At 47.6% G+C, this 11,063-nt stretch overlaps 1 protein-coding gene across 1 annotated transcript in view; it reads left to right on the forward strand.

Annotated features, from left to right (window-relative positions):
- The window catches only part of KLF3 (KLF transcription factor 3), a 91,287-nt gene extending 80,543 nt beyond the window's left edge, over window positions 1-10,744 (forward strand). The window contains exons 5-6 of the mRNA XM_075333792.1: window positions 6,384-6,544; window positions 9,780-10,744. Coding sequence (XP_075189907.1) covers window positions 6,384-6,544; window positions 9,780-9,961 — 343 coding nt within the window. The 3' untranslated portion in view covers window positions 9,962-10,744. The remainder of the gene's footprint in view (window positions 1-6,383; window positions 6,545-9,779) is intronic.
- Window positions 10,745-11,063: the final 319 nt, after the last annotated feature.

An 11,063-nucleotide genomic window follows, 5' to 3' on the forward strand; every position in this document is an offset into this window, starting at 1 on the left:
TAGGTATAGAGCAGGGGTGGGGAACCTCCGGCCCGCGGGCCGTATGCGGCCCGCCATGACCTTTTCTGCGGCCCCCGGGCACATTCCACCGTCCACAGAGCTCGGGAGGCAGCAGCGTCTTGCTTGCTGCTGGCCCTTTAAACCCTGTATGGCTTACGTCCTCATGCTAGCGTGAGGACGTACTTTGTGGGTGGAGTAAGCGCTCAACTCGCTCTTTTTCCACAGAAGAGAAGCTACTACCTCAGCGTCCGACAGGTGTGTTTGTGCTCCCATGCCTGTGTGTGCCCCTGCACATCCCCACTGCAGCCTGTGCTCCGTGCAGCGTCTCATCCTCCTCACTCTCCCCACGGCAGCCTGTGCTCCTCACTCTCCCCCACGGCAGCCTGTCCCCCTGTGGCCTCCCCACGGCAGCCTGTCCCCCTGTGGCCTCCCCACGGCAGCCTGTCCCCCTGTGGCCTCCCCACGGCAGCCTGTCCCCCTGTGGCCTCCCCACGGCAGCCTGTCCCCCTGTGGCCTCCCCACGGCAGCCTGTGCCCCTGCGGCCTCCACACTGCTGCCTGTGCCCCCCTGGTATGTCAGAACCCCTAGCAATGTCCTTATATTTCTCCCAGCCCTCCCAAGTGATATATAATCCTCCCCAGTGATATATAATCCTCCCCAGTGATATATAATCCTCCCCAGTGATATATAATCCTCCCCAGTGATATATAATCCTCCCCAGTGATATATAATCCTCCCCAGTGATGTCTAGTCCTCCCAGCCCTCCACAGTGATGTCTAGTCCTCCCAGCCCTCCCCAGTGATGTCTAGTCCTCGCAGCCCTCCCCAGTGATGTCTAGTCCTCGCAGCCCTCCCCAGTGATGTCTAGTCCTCCCAGCCCTCCCCAGTGATGTCTAGTCCTCGCAGCCCTCCCCAGTGATGTCTAGTCCTCGCAGCCCTCCCCAGTGGTCTAGTCCTCGCAGCCCTCCCCAGTGATGTCTAGTCCTCCCAGCCCTCCCCAGTGATGTCTAGTCCTCCCAGCCCTCCACAGTGATGTCTAGTCCTCCCAGCCCTCCACAGTGATGTCTAGTCCTCCCAGCCCTCCACAGTGATGTCTAGTCCTCCCAGCCCTCCACAGTGATGTCTAGTCCTCGCAGCCCTCCCCAGTGATGTCTAGTCCTCCCAGCCCTCCCCAGTGATGTCTAGTCCTCCCAGCCCTCCCCAGTGATGTCTAGTCCTCCCAGCCCTCCCCAGTGATGTCTAGTCCTCGCAGCCCTCCCCAGTGATGTCTAGTCCTCCCAGCCCTCCCCAGTGATGTCTAGTCCTCCCAGCCCTCCACAGTGATGTCTAGTCCTCGCAGCCCTCCCCAGTGATGTCTAGTCCTCGCAGCCCTCCACAGTGATGTCTAGTCCTCCCAGCCCTCCACAGTGATGTCTAGTCCTCCCAGCCCTCCACAGTGATGTCTAGTCCTCGCAGCCCTCCCCAGTGATGTCTAGTCCTCGCAGCCCTCCCCAGTGATGTCTAGTCCTCGCAGCCCTCCCCAGTGATGTCTAGTCCTCGCAGCCCTCCCCAGTGATGTCTAGTCCTCGCAGCCCTCCCCAGTGATGTCTAGTCCTCCCAGCCCTCCCCAGTGATGTCTAGTCCTCCCAGCCCTCCCCAGTGATGTCTAGTCCTCCCAGCCCTCCCCAGTGATGTCTAGTCCTCCCAGCCCTCCCCAGTGATGTCTAGTCCTCCCAGCCCTCCCCAGTGATGTCTAGTCCTCCCAGCCCTCCCCAGTGATGTCTAGTCCTCCCAGCCCTCCCCAGTGATGTCTAGTCCTCCCAGTCCTCCACAGTGATGTCTAGTCCTCCCAGCCCTCCCCAGTGATGTCTAGTCCTCCCAGCCCTCCACAGTGATGTCTAGTCCTCGCAGCCCTCCCCAGTGATGTCTAGTCCTCGCAGCCCTCCACAGTGATGTCTAGTCCTCCCAGCCCTCCACAGTGATGTCTAGTCCTCCCAGCCCTCCACAGTGATGTCTAGTCCTCGCAGCCCTCCCCAGTGATGTCTAGTCCTCGCAGCCCTCCCCAGTGATGTCTAGTCCTCGCAGCCCTCCACAGTGATGTCTAGTCCTCGCAGCCCTCCCCAGTGATGTCTAGTCCTCCCAGCCCTCCCCAGTGATGTCTAGTCCTCCCAGCCCTCCCCAGTGATGTCTAGTCCTCCCAGCCCTCCCCAGTGATGTCTAGTCCTCCCAGCCCTCCCCAGTGATGTCTAGTCCTCCCAGCCCTCCCCAGTGATGTCTAGTCCTCCCAGCCCTCCCCAGTGATGTCTAGTCCTCCCAGCCCTCCCCAGTGATGTCTAGTCCTCCCAGTCCTCCACAGTGATGTCTAGTCCTCCTAGCCCTCCCCAGTGATGTCTAGTCCTCCCAGCCCTCCCCAGTGATGTCTAGTCCTCCTAGCCCTCCCCAGTGATGTCTAGTCCTCCCAGCCCTTCCCAGTGATGTCTAGTCCTCCCAGCCCTCCCCAGTGATGTCTAGTCCTCCCAGCCCTCCCCAGTGATGTCTAGTCCTCCCAGCCCTCCCCAGTGATGTCTAGTCCTCCCAGCCCTCCCCAGTGATGTCTAGTCCTCCTAGCCCTCCCCAGTGATGTCTAGTCCTCCCAGCCCTTCCCAGTGATGTCTAGTCCTCCCAGCCCTCCCCAGTGATGTCTAGTCCTCCCAGCCCTCCCCAGTGATGTCTAGTCCTCCCAGCCCTCCCCAGTGATGTCTAGTCCTCCCAGCCCTCCCCAGTGATGTCTAGTCCTCCCAGCCCTCCCCAGTGATGTCTAGTCCTCCCAGTCCTCCACAGTGATGTCTAGTCCTCCCAGCCCTCCCCAGTGATGTCTAGTCCTCCCAGCCCTCCCCAGTGATGTCTAGTCCTCCTAGCCCTCCCCAGTGATGTCTAGTCCTCCCAGCCCTTCCCAGTGATGTCTAGTCCTCCCAGCCCTCCCCAGTGATGTCTAGTCTTCCCAGCCCTCCCCAGTGATGTCTAGTCCTCCCAGCCCTCCCCAGTGATGTCTAGTCCTCCCAGCCCTCCCCAGTGATGTCTAGTCCTCCCAGCCCTCCCCAGTGATGTCTAGTCCTCCCAGTCCTCCCCAGTGATGTCTAGTCCTCCCAGCCCTCCACAGTGATGTCTAGTCCTCCCAGCCCTCCACAGTGATGTCTAGTCCTCCCAGCCCTCCCCAGTGATGTCTAGTCCTCCTAGCCCTCCCCAGTGATGTCTAGTCCTCCCAGCCCTCCCCAGTGATGTCTAGTCCTCCCAGCAATGTATATTCCTTCCAGCCCTCCCCAGTGATGTATATGCCCTCAGCATCTCCTGTGATGTATATGCCCTCAGCATCTCCTGTGATGTATATGCCCTCAGCATCTCCTGTGATGTATATGCCCTCAGCATCTCCTGTGATGTATATGCCCTCAGCATCTCCTGTGATGTATATGCCCTCAGCATCTCCTGTGATGTATTTACAGCAGTCCCAGCTGACACAAACGTGGAAAAACAGTTGTGAGAAGCAATAAGATCAATATTGAATAATATAGCCGCACCAAAAACAAGAAGCTTCAGCCGCCATGATGAGTTAATTGTTTGACTAAGTATAGCAGGGTAATTTTAAGTTGATAGTTTTGTGCGGCCCCCGAAGGTTGGTAGAAAATTCCAAATGGCCCTCGGCATTAAAAAGGTTCCCCACCCCTGGTATAGAGCATGCGGAATAAAACATAATTAGAGCACTTACTGTTCAGGAACGGCAGTGCTGGGTTAGTGCAGAAAGCGAGTGCTCGCTCTGTCACAGAAAGGAGTGACACGAAGGGCAACAACCTGGAAGATCGAAATTGACTTTTGCTAGAAAGTCGAATACTTTATGGTGACACTTGGGTCCTTGTCTGTTAATGTGTTATTTAGGAAATCCACCAGAATCTGGCAGCCCACTCTTTTCTTCAATAAAAAGGGCAGCCCCTGACTAATGATAGGTATTCTTTCAGTTCATTGAGGTTTGTGTATTTTCATTCATGCACAGCTCTCTTAAAGTGTAAACTTAATTTTAATTTTTATTTCATAAATCAATAGTACACATGCAAATAAGAAACTTTGTAACTTGTAACAGTTACTGTTGAGATTCTATGTAGCTAGAAGGGGGTGGAGCTCTGCCTCTAGCTCCTCCCTCAGCCTCTAGCTCCTCCTATTTTTCATCATTTTAGAATCTCATCAGTAACAGCTGCCATCTCCTATCTCAGTAATGGGAAAGTCTTCACTGAATACAGATTTCCCCTCAGAATTGAGAATTTTGATAATAACTGATCAATTCTGCCAAAGAATCAAATTTGTCTGCTGAGATATATTACAAAGTTGCTTTAAGGTTCCTCCAGTTCAGTTGGGTTGAGGTCTGGAATTTGACTGCAACACCTTGATTTTTTTTCTTTTCAGCCATTCTGATGTATATTTGCCCATTTGCTGAGGGATTATTGTCTTGTTACAAGACCCAGTTACAGCCAAGGTTTAGCTTTTGGATAAATGGCCTCAAATTCGAGTCTAAAATTCTTTGCATGCAGAGAAGTTTATAGTCAATTCAATTTCTGTAAAGTGCATACGTACTATTTCTGCAAATCAAACCCAAATCGTCATACCACAGTACTTGATAGTTCGTTTCAGTAGACTATGCTGATATACTTTGTCTTATTTTTGCTAACTGCTACAGGACATTATGGTCACATATCTCCAGTTTGGTATCATCTGTTCAAAAGACATCATTCCAAAAGACTTGTGGTTTGTTGCAATGCAACTTTGTAAAAGTTGGCGGCACAGCTAACGATTGCAAAGAAGAGGCTTTCTCCTGGCAGCCATTCCAAACAAGCCTGCCTTGAATAGTCATGAACGTAAACGTTTAACATGCTATCTGAGGCCTTTAGCGTCTTAGCTGTAGCTCTTGAGTTTTTAGCAATTTTTTCTGAGCATTTTATGGACTAAACTTTGGATGTCTACTCCTGGGAAGGTGGCCTTATAACCTTTCACAGATTGATGGGCAGCAACAATTGCTTCTTATTACTTGATCATTACAGATGTCTTTCTTCTTGACACATGCCTGAAAGCTCCAGTCCAGCAAACCATCAAAACGTCTGCTTTTATTAAGGTGGTGACACTAGCTGATGTTCAACTAATCATGGGAATTAGCAGCATCTGCAATGCACACACTATCTATGGATGCAATACTTAATGCGTACACATGGTACTTAATTTTTTACACTCGGCCTCTGCATCTCTGTCCAGTTTTTTATGAATAAATAATGAAAATATAATCTGCCATATGTTGTTTTTTTTATCTAAGGTTGCAGTTACCTTATTTTAAGACCTTCTAAGGGCCAGAACTTTATTTTTTTATTTCCATAACAGTCAAAGAGGGTGTACTTATTTTGTTCTCATGACTCTGGAGAACCCAGAAATTGATTATGGCATATAGTGTTTTCGTTGGTATTCCTGCTATTTGCACAATAAGCATTGTGATAGTAACCTCTAGGAATAGGCAAAAATGCCATTGAGGTAGCCAGTGTGGCTCCTTTGGGGTCCTTAGAGTGTACTAGTGCGATTTGAAGGACATCCTTCTCGAAAATGAGAAATGTGTCATGGGTGGCATTAGCCAGGTTCCTAATGGCTGCCATTCTTTGATTTACAAAATCCTCTCGGTTTTGTGTATTCCATCGGATACAAGGCTGCAAAAGATTTATATTCGCGCAAGATTTTAGTTCCCCTGGAGGCCTAAACGTTGTTATCCAACTGTTAATAGGAGCAATTCCAAAGATAACAGTACTGCTATTTCAGTTTGGCATGGTGTCTGGTGAGTCGTTGTAAGATTACTGTGACTCCACCATCTCCTTACAGTCTCCTATGAGTTAAAATAGGCAAGAAATTTTGCAATCAGTGCAAAAAATGAAGTTTCAAAAACAGCCACACCCTCACCATTGTGTATAAGCACTATGGATTACATAAAGTGGCCTTTTCAGTTTTTTCCAAACAATTTTTGTTTTTTGTGCTTTTTTTTTTTACTTTTCAGTTTAATTATTGAATAATTGTGATATCAGAACTCTTTTTGCTGTTCTGACAGCTCTACTTCCACTCAAAAGAGCTCCACTCCCCAATCTGTATGCATGGGGGTCCGCTGGTAGCTAAGCCTGTTTCACGTTCCGATATGGAGAGAGAAAGGGAACTTTTCAGAGTGCGTTGAAACAAATTTGGAAGTGGAACTGTTGAAATGCCTAGAGGGGTTCTAAAATCGGGACATCGGTGCCAATTTTATAAATTTAGTATATTAGAAAATAATTTAATTTACCTTTTTCAAAACATCTAAATAATTTTACTCTCTTTTAATATATCCTGTGATATTTACATACCTGTGTTTTTACGCAGACATCACCCGTCAGTTATAGTACACCCGGGAAAGAGGCCATTGCCTGTGGAATCTCCAGAAACCCAGAGGAAACGAAGAATACACAGATGCGACTATGACGGCTGCAATAAAGTTTACACCAAAAGTTCCCATTTAAAGGCGCACAGGAGAACACATACAGGTCAGCATCACTCAATATCTGCTGGACAGTGATTACTCAGTATCTCAGTTTATCAGTAGTTTGCTCATGAAAACCCAAGAAGGGTTAGGGTACCTTCACACTTCAGCGATGCAGCAGCGATCCGACCAGCGATCTGACCTGGTCAGGATCGCTGCTGCATCGCTACATGGTCGCTGGTGAGCTGTCAAACAGGCAGATCTCACCAGCGACCAGTGACCAGCCCCCAGCCAGCAGCGACATGCAAGCGACGCTGCGCTTGAACGGAGCCGGCGTCTGGAAGCTGCGGACACTGGTAACTAAGGTAAACATCGGGTATGGTTACCGCAGGCTGTCAGACGCCGGCTCCTGCTCCCTTCACATTCAGGATTGTTGCTCTCTCGCTGTCACACACAGCGATGTATGCTTATCAGCGGGAGAGCAACAATAAAAAAACGAACCAGGGCTGTGTGTAACGAGCAGCGATCTCACAACAGGGGCCAGATCGCTGCTCAGTGTCACACACAGCGAGATCGCTAATGAGGTCACAAAAAACGTGACTCAGCAGCGATCTCAGTAGCGATCTCGCTGTGTGTGAAGTACCCCTTATAGTTGTGCGGTTGATGGGGGTAGACAACAATGTAATATCCCAATCCAAGATAAAATAACAATAACCACAATCTAGTAACTGACAAGAAAGATCATGTAATCGCTCCCAACGGTAGGGCGCTCAAAGGAGGAGGGCAACGGAGTCCAGTTATTTTCTAGCCTTTTGATTAGCATTGATTCGCATGACTGGCCACATCATTAATTTAAAGGGAACCTGTCAGGTACAATATGCACCCAGAAGCGCGAGCAGTTCTGGGTGTATATTGCTAATCCCTGCCTAACTGTCCCTGTATCTAGTAGCATAAAGTAGCATAAAGAGATCTTTAGAAAAAGTATTTCTAAAAATCTTAGATCGTATGCTAATGAGCGAGGGGATTAGTCACAAGGGTGTTAGTTTCCCCGACTAGTCCACCCTCTTAGCATGTTAGCGCATCCACAGGGGCATGCCTACATGCTATTCAATGCCCATACCTGTGTCCGTTGTCACTGCCTCAGATGCCGGGTTTCAGGTCAGTGTGCATGATCAGAAGTCCCGACACTTCCAGTTATTCGAACTAGACATCTCTGAAGCCGGGACGTGAACACCCGGCTTCAAAGTGCGTATGATCGGAAGTGCCGACACTTCTGCTCATGCGCACTGACCCTAAACCCGTTGTATAAGTGGTGACAATGGACATTGGTACGGACTTTGAATAGGATGTTACTACACCCCTGTGGGCGTGCTAACATACTAAGAGGGCGGACTAGTCGGGGGAAATAATGCCCTTGCGACTAGTCGCTGGCCTCATAAGTATATCATAAATGATCTTTAGAAATACTTTTTCTAAATATCTCTTTATATATACTATACACTAGATGCTGGGACAGTTAGACAGGGATTAGCAATATGCACCCAGAACTGTTTGTGTTTCTGAGTGCATATTGCACCTGACAGGATCCCTTTAAGACTGCTGAACAGGAGCTCCGAGAGCCATCTCTTACCTGATAGCATTTGTGGCTTTTTCTTTGATTAGAGAACCTGGTACCATGTCACATGTGCATGTACAATGATGATGCCACACCAAGCCGGCTAACGAAAAGAGGAACCGGGGATTCCGTTGGGTGAGAGGCAATTCTCAGGGCTCCTGTCCAGTGGCCACACATTACTAACATGTCCAAAGAACCAGGTCTTGCAAATCAAGTTGCACAAACTCTACTTCTGACTGGTATTTGGTAGGTGCATCAATGTCCAGGAATGGAGAGATGACTATAGGGCATGAAGAAGTATCAGTCACATATTTTTTTGAGTGCCAGAATTCAAAAATGTTGCTTTTATGAGACAAAACAATGTAAAATGAAAAACATATATCTACCTTTGTTGAGTATTTTGGTTTGAAATGCCTGTTTTTTTGAGAGTTGGAGACCTGGAAGGCGCTTTGACCATGTAAAAAGACACCAATGTTATAAATGGCACATGCTAGATATTTGGATTATGGACCAAAAGCCTCAGACCTATGGTTGAGTGACAATAGTACTTTTTGTCATAAAAGTGAAGGGGTAGGACAGATTTCCTTTAAGCTCCTTCCTATATTCTAAAGCTAGTTTCACACTTGTGTTGAACGGTATCCGTTGCATTGCGTTGTGTGACAGATGCAACGGATGTGTTGCATATAGTGGCACAACGGATGCAACGGAAGCTGCAAAACAACGGAATCCGTTTTGATTTTTTTTTTTTTACAGTTTTACCAGCGGCAGACTATTGTGAACGATCAGCTGATCACTCCCAGTAGCCGGCCGCCGGGTGATCAGCTGATCGCTCCCTGCACCCAGCCGCCGGGTGATCAGCTGATCGCTCCCAGTAGCCGGCCGCCGAGTGATCAGCTGATCGCTCCCAGTAGCCGGCCGCCGAGTGATCAGCTGATCGCTCCCTGCAGCCGGCCGCCGGGTGATCAGCTGATCGCTCCCTGCAACCGACCGCGGGGTGATCAGCTGAGCGCTGTCACTTGCCGGCGCCCGGGCATGCTGGCGGCGGGCGCTCAGCTGAGCACTGTCACTTGCCGGCGGCCGGGCGCTCAGCTGAACGTTCAGCCACCGCGAGCCAAAATAAAGTTTGTGATTTAAAAAAAAAAAAAAAAGAGCATGCGCAGTGAAATCCAGAGGATTCCGCTGCTCAAAACAACGTTACATGCTGCGTTCCTCCCGCTGGGCGGAAGCAACGGAGCATCGCTTAGCGGAAGCAACGCAGGTCCTTTTGGTACAATCCGTCAACCATACAAGTCTACGGGAAACAGCGGAATCCGTTAACGGATTCCGCTGTTTTCCAAAAGGGCGGATTGTAACGGAAGGAAAACAACGCAAGTGTGAAAGTACCCTTAGTAGGATAGGCAGCTTCCATCTTGAAACCTGTATGTGAACACGCAGTTCCCAGAGGATTGGTATATTTTTACTTTTACGCATCTGTTCCAAAACATTTTGACCTCCTCAGCAGTTCTTTGCAGCTGTTGTTTTCTTGTACAGGACGGTTGCTGATTTGGAATGTGATTTACTTTTTTTTCTTCTCCCCACTCTTTCATTGTTCATATTGCAGAATAAAGAAAATCAATGGTAATATCGCCTGCGCTCAACCTGCTTTTTTCGTGCACTTAACTGATCTTCCTGTTCTCTTCTACAGGGGAAAAACCTTATCAGTGTACATGGGAAGGATGCACGTGGAAGTTTGCCCGCTCTGACGAACTGACTCGGCATTTCCGTAAACACACTGGAATCAAACCATTTCAGTGTCCAGACTGTGACCGTAGCTTCTCCCGTTCGGATCACCTTGCCCTCCACCGAAAGAGACACATGCTTGTCTAAACAGATTTTTTTTTTGTTTATTTTTTATTTCCTTTCGGATTTTTTTTTATACACATTTAATTCTAGATTCAGCTGGTCTGAATCTATACAATTCCAGTCAGTAGATTTTATTCTTTTAACCTCAGTGTACTCGCCACGGGTCAGACCTAAGAATGTGAACTTTTTTCTTTTGTCTTTTTCCTTTTTTTATTCTTGTAACACAGCGGCTAAGCAGTAACATCCTGCCTTTAATTACACCTCAGGAAATACAGAAAATGGACAATTTACTGCTTTGTGTGTACTTTCAAGCCATATATCTATACGAGATAACTTATACCTATATTTAATGATAAACACAATGCCTAGTTTGCTTCATCTTGCCACATTCCTCACACTTAAGTGCTACAATGTTATTTTTTTTTTTTGTTTTCTTTTGTCCATCATTAAATACATTTCCTACAAAAAAAAAACAATATTGGAACAGTAAGGTTTTTGTCAGTTCTTTGTTTTGTATGCCATGATGCCTGAATGCAAAAAAGTGCACTTTTACGGGACAAAAAATGTAAAATGAAAAACATAAATATATCTAATTTTGTAGAGTAATTGGTTTGGTTCTTAATGCACAGTTTATTTTCGGGTTTTCCTCTCGGTCTGTGCCTTAATCAAAATCAATTTTGAGGTTCTACCTGTTTTCTAAATAGCCCATGTATCCATCCTATGTATCTACCTATACAAAAAAATGTACAATGTGTCTATGCCATGTATTATCATGTGAAATGTACTTGAATAATATTAAAAAAATATATATTTTTAAAGAAAATATTGGGTCCAAGTAAAAAAAAAAAAATCAGTGTCTGGAATTAAAAATCTGGTACTATCCATCCTTTCGATACAAGGTTATGTTTAATCTACATTGAAGGCATTGTGGTAGATGCTGGCACCCCCGGACCCTATTATGTCACTGGGGTTTGTTGGGTGTCACTGCTGTGCATTGTACGATGGATCTAGTAGAGCAATGTGGCTTATGATATGAAAGGAGAAATGGCAGAAGGGCTTCACATGTGTTATCTAATATGGCAGATGGGCTTCACATATGTCATCTAATAATCTAATATGGCAGAAA

Source organism: Anomaloglossus baeobatrachus, chromosome 1 (assembly GCF_048569485.1).
Source record: "Anomaloglossus baeobatrachus isolate aAnoBae1 chromosome 1, aAnoBae1.hap1, whole genome shotgun sequence".
Taxonomy (NCBI): domain Eukaryota; kingdom Metazoa; phylum Chordata; class Amphibia; order Anura; family Aromobatidae; genus Anomaloglossus; species Anomaloglossus baeobatrachus.